This window comes from Zootoca vivipara, chromosome 17, assembly GCF_963506605.1.
Source record: "Zootoca vivipara chromosome 17, rZooViv1.1, whole genome shotgun sequence".
Lineage (NCBI taxonomy): Eukaryota > Metazoa > Chordata > Lepidosauria > Squamata > Lacertidae > Zootoca > Zootoca vivipara.
Window position 1 is genome coordinate 17,604,707 of NC_083292.1, and position 26,188 is coordinate 17,630,894.

The 26,188-nt window shown below is 47.3% G+C and overlaps 2 protein-coding genes across 2 annotated transcripts in view; one reads left to right on the forward strand and one right to left on the reverse strand.

Moving 5' to 3' along the window:
- Nucleotides 1-385: 385 nt before the first annotated feature.
- Nucleotides 386-12,092, reverse strand: PXMP2 (peroxisomal membrane protein 2). Its single transcript, XM_035099306.2, has 5 exons — nucleotides 11,916-12,092; nucleotides 6,739-6,843; nucleotides 5,437-5,599; nucleotides 2,297-2,416; nucleotides 386-938 (listed from the first exon to the last, which is right to left on the reverse strand). The coding sequence occupies exons 1-5, from the start codon at nucleotides 12,023-12,025 to the stop codon at nucleotides 870-872; spliced, it is 567 nt and encodes a 188-aa protein (XP_034955197.1). The 5' UTR covers nucleotides 12,026-12,092; the 3' UTR covers nucleotides 386-869.
- Nucleotides 12,093-12,609: 517 nt separating this feature from the next.
- POLE (DNA polymerase epsilon, catalytic subunit) overlaps nucleotides 12,610-26,188 on the forward strand; it is a 57,881-nt gene continuing 44,302 nt past the window's right edge. Inside the window, exons 1-13 of the mRNA XM_060269359.1 lie at nucleotides 12,610-12,695; nucleotides 14,805-14,940; nucleotides 16,439-16,519; nucleotides 16,930-16,974; nucleotides 18,231-18,323; nucleotides 19,158-19,312; nucleotides 20,994-21,135; nucleotides 21,332-21,412; nucleotides 23,219-23,326; nucleotides 23,649-23,759; nucleotides 24,430-24,515; nucleotides 24,774-24,893; nucleotides 25,976-26,108. Of these exons, the coding sequence (XP_060125342.1) occupies nucleotides 12,610-12,695; nucleotides 14,805-14,940; nucleotides 16,439-16,519; nucleotides 16,930-16,974; nucleotides 18,231-18,323; nucleotides 19,158-19,312; nucleotides 20,994-21,135; nucleotides 21,332-21,412; nucleotides 23,219-23,326; nucleotides 23,649-23,759; nucleotides 24,430-24,515; nucleotides 24,774-24,893; nucleotides 25,976-26,108 (1,377 nt within the window). The remainder of the gene's footprint in view (nucleotides 12,696-14,804; nucleotides 14,941-16,438; nucleotides 16,520-16,929; nucleotides 16,975-18,230; nucleotides 18,324-19,157; nucleotides 19,313-20,993; nucleotides 21,136-21,331; nucleotides 21,413-23,218; nucleotides 23,327-23,648; nucleotides 23,760-24,429; nucleotides 24,516-24,773; nucleotides 24,894-25,975; nucleotides 26,109-26,188) is intronic.

The window sequence follows — 26,188 nt, forward strand, 5'->3', positions numbered from 1 at the left end:
CATCTTTTAATTTCACCATCTGCAGCGATCATGGAACCCAAGAAAGTAAAATCTCTCACTGCCTCCATTTCTTCCCCTTCTATTCGCCAGGAGGTGATGGGACCAGTGGCCATGATCTTAGTTTTTTTTATGTTGAGCTTTAGACCATATTTTGCGCTCTCCTCTTTCACCCTCATTAAGAGGTTCTTTAATTCCTCCTCACTTTCTGCCATCAAAGTTGTGTCTTCTGCATATCTGAGGTTGTTGTTAATGGAGCCTAAAAATTGCATTTGCCTTTTCTGCAGCTGCCTCACTTTTCTGGCTCACCTTCAGCTCGCAATAGGGTTGCAATCCTTTTCGCACATCCTTCCCCCCCCCCCTAGCCAGGTATCCCGCCTCTTCAACAAAACCAGTCATTTCCCCCTTTTTTATCGTTTAAGAGATTAATCTTCTCAATTTTATTTCTTTTAGAAACATACACATAAAATGGCTTGTGCTGGTTTTCCCGATTCCAGTACACATTTTTAAACCGTTCCCATTAAAGCACCATTTTTTTAAAAAGAGTTATTGCCTGCTGTCTGTCGCTTCCCCCCGCCCAAGAAAAACTAAACGTTAAGAAATGAGAAACAAAATTAATAAACGTAGTGTACCAGATGTGATTGTTAAAGTGACAGGGCCCAGAAGGACCCAGCTGGAAGATGGCACAGCGCATCCCATTCCCATCCCTGCTTTCCTCAAGGTGCAGAAGAGTCTCGGACAGTAGCTCTGCAACGGCAGGCAGCAAATCAGTTCTCTAAGCACAGTCCCTCGTCCTCTGCTGGCTGCCCTGGCAGGCAACTTTATCAAGCATGGAGGGCAGCTTCCTCTTCAACCGGCAAGCTCCTACAGGGTCACTTCTTCACAGAGGCCAGGTAGGCAAACCAGAAGAGGGCCACCAGGTTCCCAAACAGCACCTGGAACTGTGTTCAGGGGAGGAATTTGGTTAGGATTTAAGTTCTGACCTACCACCTTCACCTCCCTGGAGGTGCTTGTCGGGGACTGAACCCGGGACCTTCTGCATGCAAAACAGAGGCTCTACCCAGGGCGAGCCAAAGGCATTCTGGCACCTGAGGCAAACCACAAAATGGAGCCCTTCCCCGGCAGGGAAGAAAGGATGGGTGAAGATCTACATGGGTTAGAGGGTGGTGCTGATAACGGCAAGGTTGCAGGTTCGATCCCTGTGGGGGAACAGCTGCCTATTCCTGTACTGCAGGGGGTTGGACTAGGATCAGTGTTTCCCAAACTTGGGTCTCCGGCTGTTGTTGGACTACAACTCCCATCATCCAGTGGTCCTGCTAGTTAGAGACGATGGGTGTTGTAGTCTGACAGCAGCCAGAGACCCAAGTTTGGGAAACACTGGACTAGATGATCCTCAGGGTCCCTACCCAGCTCTAAAAATTCTGTGGCTCTATGATTCTACATCAGGAACAAGGGGAGAAATAAAAGGATTTGCTGTACAGTGGTGCCTCCCAAGACGAATTTAATTCGTTCCACGAGTCAATTCGTTTTGTGAAAAATTCGTCTTGCGAATCGCGGTTTCCCATAGGAATGCGATTCACAGGATGAATTTTTCGCAAAATGAATTCGTCTTGCGAATCACCATCAAATCTCAAGACACATTCGTCTTGCGAAAAATTCGTCTTGCAGGGCATTCGTCTTGCGAGGTACCACTGTACTTGTGGATTCCGCTGCCCGGGGCAGTCTCCTCCCTTTGCCTCATGGCTGGGCCGGCCCTGGCTCTACCCCTGAGCTACAGCCATTCCCTTAAGAAACGGGAAGCTGACTGTCTGCACTGACTGGCAGCGGCTCTCCAGGGTTCTCAGAAAGGGACCTGTTCCAATTCCACCTCACAATGCTAAGGATTGAAGCTGGCACAAGGAAGTTGCCCTCTCATTGAGCTACGGCCATTGCTACCTTTCATAACACTAGATGTGCTATAAGTTCAGGACTGCCTTAATACAGGGGTGGGGTTAACCTGTGGCCTTTCAGATGTCGGTGGACTCCAACTCCCATCATTTCCGGCTGCCCTTCATGCTGGCTGGAGCTGATGGGATTTGGAGTCCAACGTCTGGAAGGTCCTAGTTATCCCAGCCCTAAGAGGACTGATAACTTCATGGATGCACCCCAACCACTTGGGAGACATGCATGTAAGGAATGAATGCCCAGGGGCACGTGGAGGGAATCATGTGGGTCTTCCCCTGCCCCACCCCCCGGGCTCAGCACCCCACAGAGTGGGAATCGCCCCGCCGCCCCCCGACCAAAAAGCGAGTCTTCTCACCTGCATAGGTACGTAGTTCAGATTGATAAATTGGACTGGCGTCCACACCTTCCAGTTCATCTTGAGGGATGTCCAGTAGCTGGATTTCATCCTCTTGACAAAAGCAGAGGTATCCTTCCCCTGAAAGACACGGAGGGATAAACTGAGCCAGAGGAGCCCTCCAGGGAGTGGGGGGGATGGACCAGGGGGAAGCTCTGCACCTCTTCTGCAGTGGTTCAAGTCCCAGCCAACCCAGGTCCCTGTGTTGGTGCTGACCTTTAAAGCCCTAAACAGCCTCAGCCCAGTATACCTGGAGGAGCATCTCCATCCCCATCCTTCAGACCGGACACTGAGGTCCAGCTCCAAGGGCTTTCTAGCGGTTCCCTCACTGCGAGAAGTGAGGTTACAGGGAACCAGGCAGAAGAGGGCCTTCTCGGTAGTGGCACCCGCCCTGTGGAACGCCCTCCAATCAAATGTCAAGGAGATAAACAACTGACTTTTAGAATACAGTGGTGCCTCGCTTAACGAATGCCCTGCTTAACGAAATTTCCGCTTAAGGAAAGGTTTTTTCTAGCGGAGGTTGCCTCACTAGACGAATTCATTTTACAAAAAATTTGTCTAGCGAATCGGGGTTTCCCATAGGAATGCATTGAAATTCAATTAATGCGTTCCTATGGGCAAAAAAAAATTCAATGCATTCCTATGGGATTCGCTAGACGAATTTTTCGTTATAAGAAAAGACCCGTGGAACGAATTAAATTCGTCTAGCGAGGCACCACTGTACATCTGAAGGTAGCCCTGTTTAGGGAAGTTTTTTTAATGTTTGACGTTTTATTGTTTTTTTAAATATCCTCTTGGGAGCTGCCCCAGGAGTGGCTGGGGAAACCCAGCAAGATGGGTGGGATATTATTATTATTATTATTATTATTATTATTATTATTATTATTATTATTACCACCACCATTCTACCCTCACAACAGCCGTGTGAGGCAGCTCCGGCCAAGAGAGAGAAACAACTGGCCAGGGATTCACGCAGGTTATTTAGCAAGGTTTATAGCACCACTTTATCAGCAAAAAAGCCAAGACTTTTACATTTTATTTATGTATTTATTTCTTTAAAAAAGAAGTGTATACTGCTATATCATTAAAAGAAAATCAGAGCAGTAATAAATTAAACTAAAACCATATAAAACGGACATCATTGCCTGAAGGATGCGTTCTTAATTGCTCACATAATAAGCCTGAAAGAACAGAAAAGTCTGCAGCAGGTGTTTACAAGAAGATGCCTGCTGAATCTCTACAGGCCTGGACCGAAGATACTCAGTTATTGCTGTTGTTTGTTTGTTTGTTTGTTTGTTTGTTTGTTGTCAAATGAGCCTTAGCAACTTGAGGAATGACCAACGGTGTTCCTGCAGATGATCTCGGCGATCTAGTTGGGATATAAGGGCTCAGCCGGTCCCTGAGGTACCCTGGACCTATGTTGTTCAGGGATTCGCATTTTAGAATCATAGAATCGTAGAGTTGGAAGGGACCCCAACGGCCACCTAGTCCAACCCCCTGCAATGCAGGAATCTCAGCTAAAGCACCCATGACAGGTGACTACCCAGGCCCTGCTTAAAAAACCTCCAGTGAATGAGAATCCACAACCTCCACTGTCAAACGTCTCTTGCTGTCAGAAAGTTCTTCCTGGCATTTAGTCGGGATCGCCGTTCTTGTATCTTGAAGCCCTTGGTTCGGGTCCTACCTGTTATGTATTCAGTGGTCTATGTTTGCCTGAGCTTGAGTCTGGACTAAGGATTCTAAGCCCCTGTGTTCTGATTCAATACATGATGTCCAATCACAGAACATTTCAGGATTTGGGCCTCTGCCATTGGCCCGTAAGGTCTGAGTCACAATTCGCAGCTTGGAAGTTTAGACAGCCAATCACGTTGGGAGTGGGAGTGGCCCAGGCCTTTGAAAACGTATATAAGCAGTTGCTTTGCTCCTGTTGCCCAGTTCTGTTAGTTCAAGAAAGGTTCCTGCTGCTATCCCTGTGTCTTGCCCCATGGGAACCCACCTACACTTCACTACACCTCCTGAGCAAGAGGAGAAAAGCTTGCTCCACATACGGTCACCGTCACCGCCATCCTGATCAACTGATGGGCACAAGCCTTTCCATCACAGGGCAGACCCAGGGATACACAGTATTTTTCGCTCCATAAGACGCACCTGACCATAAGACACACCTAGTTTTTAGAGGAGGAAAGGGGGAAAGCCCCGTTTTGGGGGGGATCAGCTCAAAGTTGTGCAGCTTCTTTTGCAAAGGGGAAAAGCCACGTTTTGGGGGGGGGGTCAGCTCACAGTTCTGCAGCTTCTTTTGCAAAGGGGAAAAGCTCTATTTTTGAGGATCAGCTCAAAGTTGTTGAGCTTACTTTCCAAAGAGAAAACTTCCTGTTTTTATGGGGTTCAACTCACAGTTCTGCAGCTTCTTTAGGAAAGGAAAGGGAGCCGTTTCTGCAGTTTCCAGACAGATAATCTAATCAGGCAGTCACATGTCACTGGGGAAACAAACAGCCTCCGTCTGCAGAACATTAAACAATGGAGGCCTGGGCAGGGGGGCGGGCGGAAAGCATAGCTGCCAAGTATCCTGTTTCCGCCGGGAAAACCCCTTTTTTCTTACCGTTTCCCGGCGGTCTCCCGTTTAGTGAAAAATCCCGGTATTGTCCCTTAAATCGGCTTTTGCCCGGCGGCCATTTTTCTGGTGCCGCTTTGCCCTTCTATGGGCACCAGAAAATGGTTAGGGTTAGGGTTCCGTGCATGACCGGAAGTCGCGTGACGCGACTTCCGGTGGCGATTTGCCCTTCTATGGGCATCAGAAAATGGCGGCGCCGGCGCCGGAAGTCGCTTTTGCGTGTTTCCGGTCATGCGCGGAAGCGACTTCCGGCGCTGGCGCCGCCATTTTCTGGTGCCCATAGAAGGGTGAAGCGCCACCGGAAGTTGCGTCACGCAACTTCCGGTCATGCGCGCGCTGCCGATCCCGGATCTTTACGTTCCGAACTTGGCAGGTATGGCGGAAAGGGAGCCAGCGATCGACCACACATTCGCTCCATAAGACGCACAGACATTCCCCCTTACTTTTTAGGAGCAAAAAAGTGTCTCTTATGGAGCAAAAAATACGGTACCTCCAGCAGGTTCATGACGAAGTAGTAAAGCACTAAGAAGGCTGGGGCAACCACAAGCCGGTCCAGCAGGAGTCTCTTGGCAATGGAAACGGGCACATCCGATGGGAACCATCGCTCCAAGTAGAGGTAGAAATAGTGGCTCAGTGGCCCAGTGAAGAAAAACCTGGAGGGGCAGGAAGTGAGATTGTACATTGTTCATACAGACATCATTCTGCCTCTTCGAAAAATATCAGCTGAACTGTAAAAACTCGGCTCCAGACAGTTTAAACCCCAGCAATAAAACCCATAACCTTCCCCCATTCGCTGAGCTGCTGTGATATCATGCAACCTCCTGGCTGCTAAGAGGAGAAGGGATTGTTCACTATTTCGCAAGATTGTTTTACTACATCACAACCCTGGTAGTCAGAAAACCTCTGAGCCGATGTTAAAAACGTTTTTGGTTTTTTTTTTTTTAAAAAAGGAAATTCAAAAGCATTGAACGGGCGATTAAAATTAATAGTAATTAACAAGGAATAAAACACGTGTCACTTCGACATGTCTGGGTCAGCTGGCCTAAGCAAAAAATGTTTTAAGCGCTCACCAGAAAGAGAGCAGCGAGGGGCATTTGGGGGATGCCAACAACGGGCAGGGGGCTCCAAGGGGCAGCCATTGCCAGATAAATATTTGGCTGCATGGCAATGGTTGCAATGTATATGGGGAAAGGGACATCCTTGTTGCCCCCCCCCCCGCCAAAGGCAAATTCCAATTGTGCAGGTTAAGAATGTCAGAGAAGCCTGACTGCTGGATGTGGCCCATGGTCTATCTAGTCCCCAAACTCGGCCCTCCAGATGTTTTGGGACTACAACTCCCAGCATCCCTAGCTAACAGGACCAGAAGCCAGGGATGATGGGAATTGTAGTCCCAAAACATCTGGAGGGCCGCATTTGGGGATGCCTGATCTAGTCCAACATCCTTTTCTCACAGTGATAATCCTGCAAGCAGGACCCAAGAACAACCAAAGCACAAGGGCACTAGAGCCATCTGCAGTTTCCAGGAAATTGCATTCAGAAGCGTTACTGCCTCCACTGGTGGAGACAGGGCATAGTAACTATGGGTACCATTATTCTCGTTTAAAGCCATGCGAGTTGGTGGCCCTCGCTACCTCCTGTGGCAGCGAGTTCCACAGTTTAACTATCTGGCGTGTGAAATCTGGCTGTGGTCCTGCCAACATCCCTATATTTCCATACGGGCACAGCACGCTTTGCAAACCTGCCCAGATCTGCCCTCGGAAGAATGGGGCCCCATTCTGGCCCCTACACTTACCCATAGATGAAGAACCTCAAAGGGCCGGCCAAATCCAGACCTCTTTTCTTCTGGTTCTTCTCAACGATCTGAGCCAGAAAACTCCCGAGGGCCGAGAGGACAGCACTAGAGGAAGGAAAGGAGAGAATGTCTCAGAGGCCAGCCTGGGTCAAGCAACAAAGCCACTCATGAGAAGAGCCTGCTGGATCAGTATCCTGCTCTCACAGTGGCCAAGCAGATGCCCCAAAGGGAAACCTGCAAGTTGGACCAGCGCACAACAGTACTTTCTCCTCCTGTGGTTTCCAGCAACTGGTATTCAGAAGCATTTACTGCCTTCCAATGATGGAGAGGCCATTGTGGCTAGTGGCGATCTATAGTCCTTTCATTCATGAATTGGTCTCATCCTCTTTCGAAGCCTTCTAGCCATCCCTGCCTGCTGTGGCAGCGAGTTCCACAGTTTGACTATGCGCTAAGCGAAGAGGTCATTTCTTTTCTCAGTCCTGAATCTTCCAATGTTCAGCTTTGCAGCATGTTCACGAGTTCTAGCATTAAAATCTAGTTAAAATCACCGGGCCAAAGAAGAGGAATTTGGCAAACTGGCCTCGTAAACACAAGAGGCCTGTATCATAACCTGACACATGGAGGCACCTCTAAGTTCCTCCCTGAGCCCCCGCCTTGCTCAGAATTTCAGGGTGAGTCAATTCATGCAATTGTAGGTTACTTGGGAGATTATTAACACACTTCTACGGCTCGTCCAGGATTTAACAGCAGCATCTCTGGATCAGACCAAAGGTCCATCTCATTTAGCTGTGCCCAACCTGGTGCAATCTAACAGAACACATTTTTGTATGTTAGTTCCTCTGACGTATGTGTTTCTTCCCACACTTTACCCTAGACAATGAATCTCTGAGCACATTACTTGGTCGGGGAACCAGATTGCAAAATTCAGAGAAGCGCGAATTTCAACGGATGTCTAAGTTTCGGTTCATGCATTGTTCCAGAAAGTGTGATTTCGGTGAGGTTTGCCTTTACCCGGATAGCTCAGTTGGCTACAGCAGGCATAGGCAAACTCGGCCCTCCAGATATCATCCCTGACCACTGGCCTGTTAGCTAGGAATCATGGGAGTTGTAGTCCCAAAACATCTGGAGGGCCAAGTTTGCCTATGCCTAGGCTAGAGTGTGGTGCTGATAATGCCAAGGTTGCAGGTTCGATCCCTGCATATTCCTGCACCGCAGAGAGCTGGACTGGATTATTCTCAGGGTCCCTTGCCAGCTGTACAATTCTATGATTCTATGAAATGAGAAAGGAATCCAATTTCTGCCCCACCCCTTTCTCCAGGTGAGCACCTGTGCAAAACACAAAAAGATCAACAGAAACGTGGGTTGCTGGGATTTGGAAATACTCCCAACCCCTTCATCTTGAGGTCTGCAAGAGCTCTCAAGAGATGGGTGGGAAGGGGACCCAAATGAGCCCTGGAGAGCTCAAGCACTTTTGCTCAATACTCTGGCAAGGAAAGGTCATCTAGTCTCAGCCAGAGGATGCATTTAGCTTTGGGGAGCATCGCATTTGCTTTTCTGATTATAAGGCAAGAGCTTCTATCCCATTTTCCAACTTTCCTTTCGCACTGCGGTGCTTGTTCAATCATGGAACTGCAGGTTTTTTTGTTTTTTATTAAGACTTTACAACAAGTTTTAGCATAATCAAAAATTCAAATTACATTTTACATTTTCAGTTAACATTTTACATTTTCAGTTATAACTTCCCTTTCTGGTTTATAGCATATTTATTTCTTCTACATATAATTCTATATGCCTTATGTACTAAAATTAAAGTTGTACCTTGTCAGTCTGTTCTTAACATTTTAACCTCATTTTTAAATATTATATTTGTCCATTTTAAGTGTATTACTCGAATCCTCCAAGTGAGTTCATTTCAGTGCATTGTTTAAACTCTATTCCAGTTAATTACTTTTTAAAGATTACCTTTTATATGATTTTAGCTATTTGTATTTTATCTGTCTAGCTTTAATTTGTGTAAGATGCCTTGAGTCCTGGTCTGGGGGGTAAAGATGGGGTGATGATGATGATGATGATGATGATGATAGGGACGCGGGTGGCGCTGTGGGTTAAACCACAGAGCCTAGGGCTTGCTGATCAGAAGGTTGGCGGTTCGAATCCCCGCGACGGGATAAGCTCCTGTTGCTCGGTCCCAGCTCCTGCCAACCTAGCAGTTCAAAAGCATGTCAAAGTGCAAGTAGATAAATAGGTACCGCTACAGCGGGAAGGTAAACAGCTTTTCCCTGTGCTTCTCTGGTTCGCCAGAAACGGCTTTGTCATGCTGGCCACATGACCTGGAAGCTGTACGCCGGCTCCCTCGGCCAATAACGCGAGATGAGCGCCGCAACCCCAGAGTCGGTCATGACTTGACCTAATGGTCAGGGGTCCCTTTACCTTTACCTAATAATAATAATAGTCCCAGGTTAAGGGGGCTACCGACGGATTTTTTTTTCTGGAATCAAGGAACACGGAGATGAGTGTTGAACATGCTATATATCACATTAGTTTTCCAGAAGTGGCTTTTATGCTGTGTGAAAGCTCAAGCACAATCTTGGAATTAGCAGTTAGGCAAACTCTGGGGAAATGGAATTAACAGCTGCATGAATGAAGCCGGAACATGACCCAGCTCATCAGAAAGCCTGTTTTCAATGCTCAAGTATAGCTCCCCACGGAACTATACTTCGCACCCCAAAGCTTTGACCCCATTTCTTTGCTAAGAGTGTGAAAACTGAAGCAATGCAGGCAGCAATGCCCGAGAGAGCACCCTTACTCCCACAGAGCAATGAGGCAGAGAAGCTTCAGATCATGCAGGGTCTCGTAGCACCTTAGAGGCTAAAACCTTGTACATTAAGAACATGAGGAGAGCCTGGTGGGCCTGTGACCTGACCTAGTCCAGCCTCTTGTTCTCACAGTGGCCGCCTACATGCCTGGGGGGGGGGACACCAACAAGCAGGACCTGAGCACAAGAGCAACATTCTCCCCACCTGTGGTTCCCAGCAGCTAGTGTTCAGAAGCATTGCTGCCTCCAACTGTGGCTAGCATGAATTTATCTAATCCTCTTTTAAAGCCATATAAGTTGGCGGCCACGACTGCCTCCTGTGGGAGTGGGTTCCACAGTTTAACTAAGCACCGTTTGAAGAAGTGCTTCCTTTTTTGTGTCCTGCCAAGGCTGAGGGCAGAATAAGCACGCTGACCATTCACGAGAGAAATCATTGACAATAAAGCTGTCAAGTTTTCCCTTTTCTCGCGAGGAAGCCTATTCAGCATAAGGGAATTTCCCTTTAAAAAAGGGAGAACTTGACAGCTATGCGCCCATCTGGCTGGGTTTCCCCAGCCACACTGGGTGGCTCCCAACTGAATTAAAAGCACAATAAACACCAGACATTTAAAACTTCCCTAAACAGGGTTGCCTTCACAAAACAACCCTTTGCACCCAGCTAGGAACGCTTTGCAGGCTAAGGCTGTTATCCTTACATAAGCATACTTGGGTGCTTAAGCCCATTTCAGCTCAGTTAAGAGCCGTTTCTCGGGCTTAGGATCTGGCTTCCTTAACAATGCAATATGGACGAAACAAAAAAAAATCCATTCCAGTAGCACCTTAGAGACCAACTAAGTTTGTCATTGGTATGAGCTTTTGTGTGCATGCGCCCTTCTTCAGATGCCCAATATGGAGTTGGGCAAATCCTGCTCCATTCAGCCTGGTGGATCAGGTTGCTAAACCAGTCCAGCAAGACGCTGTTGAAGTTTCAAGGAAGGTTCTAATCTGAAGGTTGAGATCTTTAAAAAAGTTCAACTACTAGAGATTATTTCCTAATAAACCTGTTGGTCCTGGGATGGAACCTTTTAATGCAAATTAAAGCTGTCTTGCAGACTTTACATGCCCAACCCAAAAAAAACAGCAGAGGTGACATCTCAGCATGCAGAACTACAGTTTCCCAGGATTCTTTAATCCCCAGGACTATTAAAAGTGGTACAGTTGAGCTTTATACAGCGCAAATGTGGCCTAGGTCTGGGGGTGAGAACCGACTTCAAATCCCCGCCCAGCCGCTGGGTGACCTCAGGCCAATTGCTTGCTCTCAACCTAACCTTCCTTGCAAGGGTGTCGCAAGGAGGTGATGCACGAAATAAACACACTGACTGTTGGCAACAGCAATAGTTCACCACACAGGGGCAAAGGGCAGCATATAAGTGTTAGAAGATAAAATAGTTTGACATGGGAGAGTGACAACCACCCCTAAGTTCTAGGAAGGGCAAAGTCAGGAGATTCCTTGCAAGAAAATGATACTGTGCCCCGGCCCATCTCTGTAAACAGAAGAATTAAGCCACCTTCCTCCAAACAGGTGCTGTTGAAATGCTACAACTCCCTTCACCCTCCACCAGCACTGCCGTGCATTTTAGCAAATAACATGTATTTTAAAAAGCAAAGGAAGATTTTTTTTAAAAAAAAACGGACACACAGAACTAGTTTAAACCTGCTTTCTTGGAATGAATTTCCAGCGAGTTCAATAGAACTTGCATGCCTAGGACCCCACAATTAGTGATTCACCATGGCTACTCAGAAGTAAGTCCTGCTGAATTCCATGGGGTCCTGCTCCGTATGAGTTAAGACTGCATGATTCTAACACAGGACTACCCGGATTCTGAAATGCTTTCTCTGGAGTAAGCCCCAACCAAGTTCAATGGGACTTGCTTCCTAAGAAATTAAGTTTAAAGGTAACAGGAGGCTGTTCCTGGGCAGCCACCTGACTGAATGCTTACTCGGGAGTAAGCCCCACAGACTTAAATAGGCATTTCTCCGCAGCAAATGCAGTTTCCGGGGATTGGATCCAATGTCAGCCCAGCCCTACTCAGAGTGACCTATTTTAGTGAATGGGCATCACTAACTTAGTTTCGTTCATTCCAACGGGTCTCCTCCAAATAAAGCTTAGTTGAACCGCAACACAGTTGGATCCAGAACAAGTTTACTCGGGAGTAAATCCCATTGAGTTGAGTGGGGTTCCTACTCCATAGCTGTCAAGTTCTCCCTTTTTTAAAGGGAAATTCCCTTATGCTGAATAGGCTTCCTCGCGAGAAAAGGGAAAACTTGACAGCTATGTCCTACTCCCGAGTAGAAAGCATGCTCAGGTTCGCAGCCCACGCACCTGGAGACAGCTTTCGTGAGCACCGGGTAGAGGCGCAGCAGGAGCAAGTAGCGCGCCAGCAGCTTCTGGGGCAGCGGCCCCGATTCGGGCTTGGAAAGCGCCGGAGACATCGCGCAGAAGAGCCGGACGGAGGAGCAAAGGAAAAAGCGCTCCGGGAGGTCCACTGCGCATGCGCTTCAGCGGCTGCCTCCGAGAAGCTGGGCTAGCCACCCCCACTCGGCGGTATCTACCCCCGAAATGAGCCAATCAGAGGGGAGAGGGCGGACATTACGGCACAATAAGTGGGCGTGGCGTAGAAAGCAGGCGGAACAGTCACACACCAAGAGTCCTAAACTTTTGCGCCTAGGAGCGGGGCGGAGCCGGACGCGAATATGGGCGGGACGGTTAGCGGAGGAGGAAAAAAATACCCAATGAAAAGTGGGATAAGGGGCCGGGTGGTGCGCGTAGGAGTGGGAATTGCTGCGAGGGGCGGAGCTAGCCTTGCTTGTGAGGAGACGGGCCGCTTCTTTCTTTCTTTTCTCCTCAGGGTGGATTCCTGTTCTCCTACTGGCTGCGGGAGGATAGGGGCGGTCCCACTGGCGGAACCACGATTGGCGGCGGCTCCCGAAGGCGGGATGACAGCGGGTCGCGCGCTTGCGAGAACGGGGAATCTCGCGCGGTTTTCTGCGAGCGCGCGAAACTCAGTCTGGCCGGGATGGCGTATTGGAGAGGCGGAGGGCGGCGTCGCCGGTGGGGAACGGAGGCCCCCGTAGAAGGCGGCGAGGGAGAGGCGCCGCCGAGGTGAGGAAAGAGGGGCAGGGTGCCCCTCTGAGCATATACAGAGTGTCATTTGGCAGGGATTGGAGCTTTTATTGGCGGGTGGGGAACTTGAGCATGTGCAGAGTGTCATTTTTCCTCCATCGCCGGATAGAGCCTTGGCAGGGATTGGCGCTTTTTTGGCGGGTGGGGAGCACTTGAGCATATGCAGAGTGCAGGGTTGCACCTGAACTTGTGCAAAGTACATTTCTCCTGAATCCGTTGGGGAAGGGATAGGCCTTTGCCGGTCTTCTGAACATGTGCAGAGTGCATTCACGGTAACAGGAACCAAAATATACTCATAATGTATTTCTTGGGAAAGGGATTGGCATTTGTTTAATAACATGGAAAATAACCGCCCTGAAATCTCCGGATATAGGGCAGTACTGTATATAAATTATTTTTATTTATTTATTCCCCAGCCACTCTAGGCAGTTTCCAACAGAATATTAAAAACACGATAAAACATCAAACGTTAAAAACTTCACTAAACAGGGCTGCTTGCAGATGTCTTTTAAAAGTCATGTGCCAGTACTGTAGTTGTTTATTTCCTTGACATCTGATGGGAGGAAGGAACTATAGGCCAGTAGCGTTTCCATAGTGCCTCACTCCCATCAATCCCAAAGGGGATCAGACACTAGCTTATTTTGTTTCTTTATATTATTATTAAATTTCTACTGCCCTTCATTCAAGGATCCCAGGGTGGTTTACAATATAAAAACACAAAGATGCATAACATAGTAACAAAACAAAGCAATAAACCTCTGCATACAGTTTTAAAGGCCATATATTGCTTAATTAGCCAAAGGCCTGGGAGAAGAGGAATGTTTTTACCTTAAACAATATTCTTAGTGGGCTTTGGGACTAATTAAAGTCTGCAAGGTGGGTGTTATTTTTAAGCCTTCCCCCCCCCCCCAATTCTGTAGTATGTTACTGTATATGCCTTGGTTAAAAATGAATATTTTAAATGTTTATTTACTTTTTAAAAAATGGGTTTGTGCTGTATATGGCTGCAAACTGCCTTGGAAGACATTTTTGCAAAAAAAAAAAAGTGGTTTTAAAAGTATTAACTAAATAAAATAATGTTAGGGGGCACCAGGTGGCGCTGTGGTTAAATCACAGAGCCTAGGGCTTGCTGATCAGAAGGTCGGCGGTTCGAATCCCTGTGACGGGGTGAGCTCCCGTTGCTTGGTCCCAGCTCCTGCCAACCTAGCAGTTCGAAAGCACGTCAAAATGCAAGTAGATAAATAGGAACCGCTACAGCGGGAAGGTAAACGGCGTTTCCGTGTGCTGCTCTGGTTTGCCAGAAGCGACTTTGTCATGCTGGCCACATGACCTGGAAGCTGTACGCCGGCTCCCTCGGCCAGTAATGCGAGATGAGCGCGCAACCCCAGAGTCGGTCACGACTGGACCTAATGGTCAGGGGTCCCATTACCATTACCTTAGGGGGCACCTGCCATTTTTGTTAACAAATGAAGGCATCTTGGAAGCCTGCAAAGGGTTTCTCCTTCTCCCTATAGGACCTAGAGCTGAAGTAGACACCAGCCTTTATTTTAAACGGTTCACACACCAAGGCATTTGAACATGTACAGATTGAATTTCCCTCACCCTTGAAATTGTTCGGCTCTTGGTTCTACAACCTGTTTTTTGTTGCCGTGGGTGATCAGTTTTTATTTTTCAATAAATGTATTTATTTGAAGCATTTTGTGTCTTCATCTGAAAAAGCTCAGAACAGCTTATGAAAATCAGTAATAAGGTAAATTAAGTAAACATGAGTAATTCCCACCCCAATTTTACATTATAAAATATAGTTATTTCCTTCCATTGGAGAATAAAGAATTCTTATCTCCAACCACTAGTAAATCTATTTGCTTCTAGCTTCTTTAGGACTAGAAGCCCATTTTCCCTTTTTTTATTTGAAAGTTGAGTCATGGGGAACACACTTCCCCATGGAACACACTTATGCCCCTGGCTACAACCACTTTGGTAAGCTGTGTAGCAAAAGTTTTTTTTCTTTTCTTTTCGCTGTTCTCAGTGTTTGCTCCAGCTTCTATTCTCTGTGTTGTTGATGTTTCTTCCCTTCTCTTACCACAGGGATGATAGCTCCTCATTTTCTGCCCTCAAGCGTTTGGAGCGCAGCCAGTGGACCGACAAGATCGATGCACAATTCGGGTTTGAGAGCATGAAAGAGCCAGGCGAAAGGACAGGATGGTTGATCAACATGCACCCTGTGGGTACAGGCACATTTTCCTTTAGCATCTCATGTGTAAAGCTCAGACGTGATTGTTTTGCTAAAGAGCCTGTGTGCAGCAGCAGCAGCAGCAACATCAGCTTGAGTATTGCGCTAGGACCTGAGAGACCAGGGTTCAAATCCCCTCTTGGCTTAACCTATCTCACAGGGCTGTTCTGATAATAAAAGGGGACAGGGAGAGCCATATATGCCACCTTGAGTTCCTTGTAAGAAAGGAAATAACAATAGTTTGCTTAAATTAGTTTATTTCTGTGGTTGCCATGGAGGGGGTTATGAGAAATTGAGCTAAGAGCAGGCCATTTTAAGACGGCGTCATTGGAAGGTTCAGTATGGAGAACGAATGTTGTCTGCAGTTGGCTAAGATAGGGACAGAAAATGACCTTTGGTTTTACTGCCCCAGTTGAAAAATCAACTAATAAGGTTCATTGCTTGACTATGCTTAGCCCCACTCACCTGTCCTGTCAGGGTGACATCACAATAATACACTTTATGAGGCAACAAACCCCACATTGCCTTTAATGTTACTCAAGAGTTTCTCAGTGTCACCATAAACTGCCTGGAGCCTTCATTTCACCACACAGGCAGCTTAGTGCTTCACACTTTTTTTATATTAAAACTTATAGGGCTTATCCATGGTTACCTTTCCTCCACTCTTTCCAGGCGTGGTCCGCAATTTAAAGATTCGTGTCTGAGCACCCTTTTTCCCCATGAAAACTCGCTCTTTAAAGCTCAATCGGAAAACCTGAATTGATGTTTGCTCTGATTCAACTTTAAAGAGTGGGTTTTCGCAGGGAAAGCTCAGGACAAACAAAAACACTTAGACATAGAGTGGGGCAAAAAGTAAATGTGGACAAGCTCAAAATGAGTCCTGTAACGATGTACAGGGACAACAACGTGAAATTAAAATGAAAGTTTCTTTTTCAAGAAACTGTGTGATTCCAGGACACTGAGAATCCTTCTGCTCCAAGGTGAAACATTACTGTACTCTTATTGGTAGTAGGACCCAGGTGGCGCTGTGGTTAAACCACTGAGCCTAGGGCTTGCTGATCAGAAGGTCAGCGGTTCGAATCCCTGTGACGGGGTGAGCTCCCGTTGCTTGGTCCCAGCTCCTGCCAACCTAGCAGTTCGAAAGCACGTCAAAATGCAAGTAGATAAATAGGAACCGCTACAGCGGGAAGGTAAACGGCGTTTCCATGTGCTGCTCTGGTTTGCCAGAAGCGGCTTTGTCATGCTGGCCACATGACCTGGAAGCTGTACGCCGGCTCCCTCGGCCAATAATGCGAGATGAGCGCGCAACCCCAGAGTCGGTCACAACTGGACCTAATGGTCAGGGGTCCCTTTACCTTTTTATTGGTAGTAGCAGATTAGTACAACTAAGGAGTCGGACAACAATATTGACGTAAAATGAAGAGTCATATGTTGAGGAAATGGCATCGTCTGTCTCTTTGATTGATCTTGCTGCCCTTGTCTGATTTAGACTGAGATCTTAGATGAAGATAAACGTTTGGTCAGCGCTGTGGATTACTATTTCATTCAGGAGGATGGAAGCAGGTTTAAGGTGAGACCAATTAATGGCAGACCACATTAAGAGCCTACTGGAAATTTGAGGAGGGAGCAGGGTGGGGAGGTGGTGGGATATTTTAACATATGCCAAATCAAGCTTCTCGCCTCCCTTTCTATGTGGGAGTCTGCAGAGGAGTGGTTTTCAAACTTATGTCCTCGTGAGCCCAGAACTCGGAGAGTGATCTAATATGGCCTGTTAATTTAACTTCTATTCGCAAACAAAGCTAAACTGTCAACTGTGCCTGATGTACTTATGGTACAACAATTCATTGTCGCTACTGAACTTACAAAATTGAAAATCTTCCACGGAAAAGTTAAGCATTGGAAAACTTTTCAGTACATTTTCCTCCCTGCCTTCGTAATGTATGATTGCGTGGGGCTCACTATTTTTTTATTTTTTCCTAGGTGGCATTGCCCTATAGGCCATACTTCTACATTGCAACCCAAAAGGTTAGTATAGACATCCCAGAGACTTGGTACCTGAAATTGCAATCCTTGAATGAACCCTTCCACCACTGGAAATGCTTTAGCTGTAAGCATGCCATACAAGGAAGGAGGATGGATGAGGCAGGCTAAAAAGCTCTGATTTCATGGCCACTATGCTTGGTTTGTGGTTTAACACTGAAGGGGTTCCTTCAAAATGAAGGGCTCTCAATGAGGTGCTCAGCTGCTAGTGAGCTTCTGGGCCCAATTCACGGTGTTGATAATCCTATATAATAAAGTCCCTGTGTCTCTGCGTCCAGTATTCCCTGTGTCCCTGGGTTTGCGCGTGTGGGTGGAGAAAAGAAGGGAGGGGGAGAGAGGGGGGAATGGGCGGGGGGGAATTGCATGTTCTAGCACCCGTTAATTTAACGGGCTTCAAGATACTAGTAGCATATAAAGACCTAAATGGGTTAGGACCCAAATACCTAAAAATATCCCAATATCAACCATCTTGTTGGGCAGGGGAGGCCTTGTTGCTGGTCCCATCACCTGGGGCTGCCTAGTTGGCGTTAACACATGACAGGGCCTTCTCGGTGGTAGTTCCCCATTTGAGGAATGCCCTTCCTGCTGAAGTGTGTCTGTCTCCCTTGTTGTTGACGTCCAAGAGGAGATTAAAAACATTCATGTCCCGTCCCGTCCCCCCCGACATTTGATGGCTGAAATGCACTGTTCCTGGCAGCCCTAAGATAACTGGTTGAAAGCATGTTTTTAAACTGTTAAAAAATAATAATATGGATGTGTTTGCTCTTTCAGGAGGACTGCTAGGGTATAATGAAATAAGTAATAATATCTCTGAAGCTTGCCTAGCACTACTGCAATATCCAATTGCAGGAGATTGTTGGGCATGTTTTAGTTGCATTCTCAGATCAACAGGGAGGCCCAACAAGGCAATGCTTGATTTGAGTGGACCCTTTCCATTGGCCTAAATTCCTCTACAGTGTACAAGACCTTTGACACCTGGTAGACAGATATAGGATCCCCTCCAGTCTTCTGGCTGTGAATTGTTTTAACTGATTCTGATGCTGTATTTCTGTGTTGCTGTCACCCACTCGGGGACCTTATGGTGAAGGTTGAGTAAAAAAAATCCAGTTTTAACAGTTAGTTAGACAACTGCATGGCAACTGTTCCCTGAGGATAGAGCACGCGAAAATAATTGTGACTGGGTGGGGTTTGGGCCTGTGGCCTCTCTTCTTAGAGTCTCTGATGCCTGGTTGCCTCTTCAGGGTTGTGACCGAGAAGTGTCGTCCTTCCTTTCCAAGAAGTTCCAGGGCAAAATAGCAAAACTGGACACTGTACCCAAAGAGGACCTGGACCTGGTGAGAAATGCCTTTGCTGATATGGCTGTAAATGTTTTAGTTGCCCAAGTTTTGGACTACAATTCCCATCTTCCCCAACCACTGGTCCTGTTAGCTAGGGATCATGGGAGTTGTAGGCCAAAACATCTGGAGGGCCGCAGTTTGGAGGTGCCTGGAGTATGCGGAGATGGTGAAACTGACGGGGAAGATCCGAAACCAGGAAGATCGAAGCATTTTCTAAAGACTGGAGTAAATACGTAATTTATTGAAAAGACCACTGTAAACAGTTAAAATCTTTGGCAGGGATGTATTGACACTTGTAATGTGGAACTATTTATGATAATTATGGTTATATAACAAACTGATAACGGTAAAAGATGCAGCAAACTTAAACATGGAACCCATGGAGGGAGGGAGGTTCAAAAGAACCTTGTACTGTATTTTAATGTTTGAAACGGTTATGTTTAATATGTATAAAATTATTTAAAACTCAATAAAAAATTATTGGGGGGGAGCAAAGGAGGGGTGAAGGGGTTCAAAAAAGCTGTGGTCTACAGGCTGCCCCTTCCAAAGTGTGACTCCAACATTGTACCGACATCGTTCAGCACCAGGCAAATACTTTTTCGTTTCCCCTTTTTTTTCTTTGCAATTTGTACATCACCTTGAGATTTCGTTTTTGTGTGTAAGGCAATTAATTAATGGTAATCACCCCTCTAGTCTCCAGTTGGTATTATTTTGCTTCATCTTTTCTTCCACCACCACCACCCCCCACTAATCCACACACATCTCTTAAATGAATTCTTCTTTAAAGCTTGCCTTCTTTTAATGCTCTCTCTCTCTCTCTTTTCCTTTTAGCCAAATCACCTGGTCGGCCTGAAGCGGAGCTACCTCAAGCTGTCTTTCAACACAGTGGATGACCTGGTAAAGGTGCGCAAGGAGATCACACCTGCTGTGAAGAAAAACAGAGAACGGGACCAAGCGATGGACACTTACACCGCCATGCTGACCAGGTAGCTGCCTTAGGCCCCACAGGCATTTCCATTTGGACTGAGTCAAAAAGACCCATTTGAGCCGTATTGTGGTGATGGAGAACCTCCATACTGTGGGCCAGATTGTGCCCGCCAGGTCTCCCCATTTGGCCTGCTAAACTGCTTTGGCCAAACTGCAGCCATATGCCGTACATCTGAAGTCCTATATGACATCAGTAATGGAGCGGATAAAGACATGCCTGGTCCAAGAGGGGCTTTGCAGGCACAGCTGATCACTGGGGCTTCCAAGTGCTGTGCCTTTGCTGGCATGGTTTGACTTCAAACCCCCTGAGTAAATGCAGGTTGCCTGACATCATTGTGATAACTTGTGGTAGACAGGTGGGAGAGACGAGGATGTGGCCCACCAGACAGATGCAGTTCCCTACATTTTTTTATTTGATTTTAAGTAATATAAACACAATACAAACAACAATTCAAAGTCCAAATATCAAGATTACTCTGAATCTCCTGACTTCCCCCCATCCCTTCCATGTGTCCTAATGATAATACTTACAACTGCGTATCAATATTTATCCAAATTTTTATCCTCCTAAATTACCCATACTTTCTGTTACTTTACAAGTGTGGTTAAAATCCTGCTAATGTTTTAACCTGCTTACAGTGGTCTCGTATGTAAATTATAAACTTTTCCCATTCCTTATTAAATTTCTTTTTGGTGTAGTGGTTAAGAGCGGCAGACTCGTAATCTGGGGAACCGGGTTCGCGTCTCCGCTCCTCCACCTGCAGCTGCTGGGTGACCTTGGGCTAGTCACACTTCTTTGAAGTCTCTCAGCCCCACCCACCTCACAGGGTGTCTGTTGTGGGGGAGGGGGGGAAAGGAGATTGTTAGCCGCTTTGAGACTCCTTCGGGTAGTGATAAAGAGGGATATCAAATCCAAACTCCTCCTCCTCTTCTTCTTCTTCTTCTTCTTCTTCTTCTTCTTCTTCTTCTTCTTCTTCTTCTTCTTCTTCTTGATTTCTAAGCTTCCCAGTTAATTTTGCCATTTCGGCATAGTCCATCATCTTGGTTTGCCATTCTTCTCTAGTCAGGGTTGTTTCTTCCTTCCATCTCTGGGCTACGGACAGATCCAGTTCCCTACCCCTGCTCTATTGCTTCCTCCTTACGGAGTTTCTGGCTTATTAGAAATGAGGTGTGTGTATTTGGACTTGCAAGGGATTATCCTGGTGCAACCCAGAAAGGTGATGATCTGCCCTAGTTACTAGTCCATGAGCTGGGAGTGTCCCCAGCAAGCCTCAAACATTTCTTCCAGGCTCTGCCCAGACTCGTTGCTGCCAGGCCAATAGGGCTGCTTTCCGCTGATGATCTCTCATCCTTCAGCTCTCCCATCAATCAAGCCACAAAGCTTACAGAGCCCAAGCATCTGGAGGCTCCATAAAGAAGATTTCTGCATCCAAGTGGGAGACTGGAAGAACCAGATCATGGACCTTAAATGTGGTTCATGCACATTTCTGAGTGATGGGGAAAGAAGCCCCAAAGAATCAGCTCCTGCACTGCTGGAACTATCAATAGTAGTAACCATGATCATAATTATACCGCTGATATGCCAAAATGGCTTCTAAGCTGTTTACAACTGCAGAACAATACTTGACTTGCCTGTCAAGGTAGTCCTGATCATCTAAACCAGCTCCTTCTCCCTTGCAGCGCCCTTGCTGGGAACAGCCTGTCCAGCAAGGAGGAGGCTCCCTCCAAGAAGACCGCTGACCAAATGGACAACATAGTGGACATGCGGGAGTACGACGTCCCCTACCACATCCGCCTGTCCATTGATCTGAAGATCCACGTGGTGAGCGGCAACTGGCGGAGACCCGCCTTCTTTCCTACTTCGATTCCCAAACAGCTAGATACAAAAGCATTGTGCCAAAAGTTCTAAAAATGCATTTCCAGATTTTTAATTGTGGCAGGTAGGGGTTGAGCTTTTGCTACTGGCCGCAGACCCTTACCTTGGCGTGACTCTCCCGGTCCCTCTCCTCCCATGGCAGGCTCACTGGTACAATGTCCGCTACCGAGGCAGCAGCTTCCCGCCTGAAATCACCCGTCGAGACGACCTGGTTGAACGGCCGGTGAGTATTCCTGTGGGGCAGAGCTCCTGTCTCAGCACCTGTGTGTGTGTGTTTCCTTCGCTTGCCAGGTTTGTTTTGGTTTTTTTATGCTGCATCTGTCACCAATAGCCAAATGTCTTCAGGATTCCTGGGTGCTGTGTGAGACTACAGCATGGGTGGGGGACCTGAGGCCTAGGGGCAGAATGAGGCCCTCCCTAGTTTATCTGTTTTGCCCCTCGGGACTCTCCACGGGCCACACCTCCGCCTGAGCCTCCTCTGTGCCTTCAGGTGCTTTGACCTGACCAGACTGTGCCCTTGAAAAGTGTGATAATGCCTCTTGCCTGCCTGGATGAGTGTAGAAACCTCTGGCTGTTGCATGGCTGGGATGTAACTTCCTTGGTCACTTCTGTTGCTCCACCTACGTTTTGCCTCTGAACCCACCCTCTGTTGCCATTTGGCCCTCAGAAAGTTACCCACTAAGGCATGTGGCCCTCAAACTGAAAAAGGCTGCCAGTCCCAGGCTCTTCTTCTTTGGCGCTCACTCGTAGCCGAGTAATATTGTCTTCCATGAACACGATCTTAACAGTGAGTCCGTAAGTGACTGTGGAGGCCAATTCTGGATCCATACATCTTTCCACAGTGGGGACATAGATTTCCTGGCAGGAGTTGATAATGGTGAGGGTTTGCCAAATGTGCCTTCCTCTTAGCACAGGGGTTCCCAAACTACGGCCCCCGGGCCGGATGCGGCCCAATTGGCCTCCCAATCCGGCCCGCGACGACCCCCGCCGCCCGCTGCCGCCGCCCGCTCTTACAGCACGCGGCGCGGCGGCGATCTTAAAAATCGGCAAAAAATCGCTGAAAATCCTTTGTGCGCATGCGTATGGGCCTCTCCCGACCCAGAAGAGGTCATTTCCGATGCACTTCCGGGTCGGGGGAGGCCCATACGCATGCGCACAAGCGTTTTTTGGCGATTTTTTTTTCCGACCGTGCGTGTGTGCGCATGCGCACGGGCACGCACTCCCCCGCCCTCCGGCCCGCTGCGCGCGCACTCCCCTGCCCTCCGGCCCGCTGCGCGGTAAGTCTGGGGACCCCTGTCTTAGCACATTTCTCCCGTTCGTCCTGAGTTCGAGCATCTTCAAAGTCTATGACACCTTTGGTAAAGGCTGTTCTCCAACTGGAGCACTCGCAGGCCAGTGTTTCCCAATTTCCGGTGTTCATACTACATTTTTTTAGATTTGCCTTGAGTCTTTAAACCTCTTTTGTTGACCACCAGCATTACGCTTTCCATTTTAAAGTTTGGAATAGAGTAGTTGCTTTGGAAGACAATATCAGGCATCCGAACAACATGACCAGTCCAACAAAGTTGAGGAATCATTGCTTCAGCACTGGTGACATTTGCTTCTTCCAGTACACTGGCATTAGTTCGCCTGTCTTCCCAAGTTATGTGTAAAAATTTTCAGAGACACCGTTGATGGAATCTTTCGAGGAGTTGGAGATGACGTTGATAAGTGATCCAGGCTCTACAGCATCCCAAAGCCTGTGGGCCCTAATGTCTCTAGTGCCTCTAGCCTGGGCCAGGTGCACTTGCAGGGAGTGGATTGCAGATCAAGGGTGGAGAAGCTGTGGCCTTCCAGCTGCTTATTGGACTACAACTCCCATTATCCCTCTTGGCCATGCTAGCTAAGGATGATGGAAGCTGGAGTCCAACAAGTTCTGGAGGGCCGGAGGTTCCCGCATCCCTGTTGTCGATGAAGAGGTGTTATTGCAGTATTGCCCAGAGTGGAGCTCAGCATCTGGTAGTGACTTGGAAATTCCAATTCTTCCTAGGATCCTGTCGTCCTGGCCTTTGACATCGAGACCACCAAACTCCCTTTAAAGTTTCCTGATGCAGAAACGGACCAGATCATGATGATCTCCTACATGATTGATGGCCAGGTAAATCGGGGCAGCTGCCTCCATGGCTGGTGAGGTTGCAGAACAAGCCAGAATAAATGCCCCCCCCCTTGAGCCATAGAAATGGAAGAGTATGGAACGGCAGGCTGCCCTGAACTTCTGGCTCCCAATTGAAGCATAGAGCAGGAGGTGTATTGGGAAGGTGTTTGTGGTGGGGTGGAGAGAGAGAGTCTACCCCGGGTTTTGTTTTCATAGTCAGGATTTCCTACTCAGTAACATCTTAGTGTGAACTGAGAAGGTAACATTGGTTTTACTCTTTGTTGCTTCAGTTAACCAAATTCCCCTTTCGCTTCTTTCTTCCCAGGGTTACTTGATCACAAACCGAGAGATCGTTTCGGAGGATATTGAAGATTTTGAGTTTACTCCCAAACCGGAGTATGAGGGGCCTTTCTGTGTCTTTAATGAACCAGATGAGGTAGGTAGGCTTCATTTTGAAGGCCAGTTTCCCCTTAAAACCACAATACAGTGAAATCGCGGAATTCCATTGGAGTTGGAGGGTTTTGGTCACACGTTGCGGGTCCCATTTGCTACCTTTAGCGACATGGATGTGGTCTGCATAGCCGTCGTTTTGCTTGTAAGCCTGAAGGCAAGGACTATCTTGTTTTGTGTGTAAACCACTCGGGGAGACCTTTTCTTCTTCTTTTGGCAGAAGAGCAGGGTACACAAATGCTGTAAATAAATATAGAAAAGAGGGGTTCTATGTGTACTGCTCCCTGGTCTCCCCATCCCATTATTATACCCTCTCCGATTACCAGACTACATAATTTGGAAATTTGAACAAACCACCACTCAGATAAATGCACCTTTTCCCAATGGTTGCAGAATGTGAGAGGTGGTGTTTGGTGGACATACATGGTACCTTTGATTACCTGGCAGAAAAGCTGGTCATAAGAAGAACCTAGCAGGAGAGGCGATAATACTAGGTATTTTGTGATTTTTATATTGTAATTTTATGTTGTGAACTGCCTATGAGCTACGGGTGAAGGGAAGTATGCACATCTAATTAACAGCAACAACAAGCATCTGGACCATTGGCAATAAATGACCTTTTAAATTTGTTTCCCCTCCTCTTGTTTTTAAATCAGGCCCACCTCATCCAGAGGTGGTTTGAACATGTTCAGGAGACCAAGCCTACCATCATGGTGACATACAACGGAGACTTCTTTGACTGGTGAGAATTGAGCGAACTTGGTCCTTGAGCCTTGTGGGTGTCCAGCTTTTTAAATGTTTTAAAAAATTATATTGGGTTATTTTCATTTTAATGGGGAAAGCATGCTTTACCTTCTGGGGAACCGAGCTGGCCAGCAAACTTGCCTGCTAACCTGGCCCTCCCCCTGCAATGACCAGCTGCAGGAAATTTTTGTTGCAATGCCTAAATAGTGAGATCTGTAGAAGGCCCCCTGGCTTATTTTGCTTTATCTGTCTCCAGGCCCTTTGTGGAAACCAGAGCAGCAGCTCACGGGATGAATATGCAGCAGGAGATCGGATTCCAAAAGGACAGCCAAGGGGAATACAAAGCTCCTTCGTGCATCCACATGGATTGCCTCAGGTACATGATGCTCAGCCCCTCTCGCCAATCTCTTTCTCGGGGCTTAGTCTGGTGGAGGTGGGAAAAGGCCCAGCCTTCATGGCACATCCAGAGAAAGCAATTTGTATTTGGCACCTCGCTGCACCATGCTTTTGACTGTCGCCCTAGCCGCACTCTATATTTAAAGTGATGTCCTGCCACTTCGAAGAAGCTTTGCCTTCTTCGAAGAACCTCCCCCAAAGTATCCTGGGGAAAGCAATTTGCTAAGAGGGCCGCTCTTCTCCTTCCGGGGTCATCCATTTGTCACTCAGAAACGTGACAGAGTCAGGAAGGATGGCAACACTGTACATGCCTTTTTTTCCCGCTGTACGGCAGCTAATATCGCATGGCCGTCCCTCATTTGTGATTAACATGCGCACAAAAGCAAAGGATGCTTCATTGCTACACTTGTACACTTTGTCTAGCGCTGATCTGTCCAGAACAGTACGGATCACATTAAACACAATCCTTTCTATTTCGTGAGTTATCTTCTCCTTTCGTTTTCCTTTGGCTGGGGCGCACCAGGGAGAAAACAGGAACCAAACGCTTCAGTTGTACTTTTTAAAAAATAATAAAACTCTTTGAAAAGAAGCCTGTACCATTTCATTTGACACAATCCCAACTAGGCATCATGTTGTGTTAACAGACAGCTTTAAGCAGCCATGGCTTCACAGACAGACACACAGACACAACCCTGGGAACGGTAGTTTGTTAAGGTAAGGAGATCCTATTCCCCTCAGAGCTGCAGTTCCCAGGGTGGTTTAACAACCAATCCCTCTACGCATGGAACTTTTCACATCAGACAGGGTCATGGTAAGGTGTAACGAACTATCGGCACACCCAAGAAGCACCTACAGCAAACAAAAAAGCATGCAAAGGTTCTTCAGCAGACATTTCAGTTGGAGGGAGGGGGATAGAAGGTTCCCTGGTGGTGGCCCTAGCCTTTGACTTGTATTCCAAAGTAAGCTTAGCTTGACCCTGTCTCATAATACTTCTGCCCTGCTCCTTGTAAACTGGGCTGCCTCTCCCAATTCAGCAACCAATGCTGTGGCTTCTGTTGGCAGGTGGGTGAAGAGAGACAGTTACCTCCCAGTGGGAAGCCATAACTTGAAAGCGGCAGCCAAAGCGAAGCTGGGCTATGACCCCGTGGAGCTGGATCCTGAAGAGATGTGCCGGATGGCTACTGAGGAACCTCAGGTACTTCGATTACCCCTGTGTGATTCTGCCGTGTGTCTTCAATTGGGATCAGCCATGGCAGATTCCCCACAATTAACGGC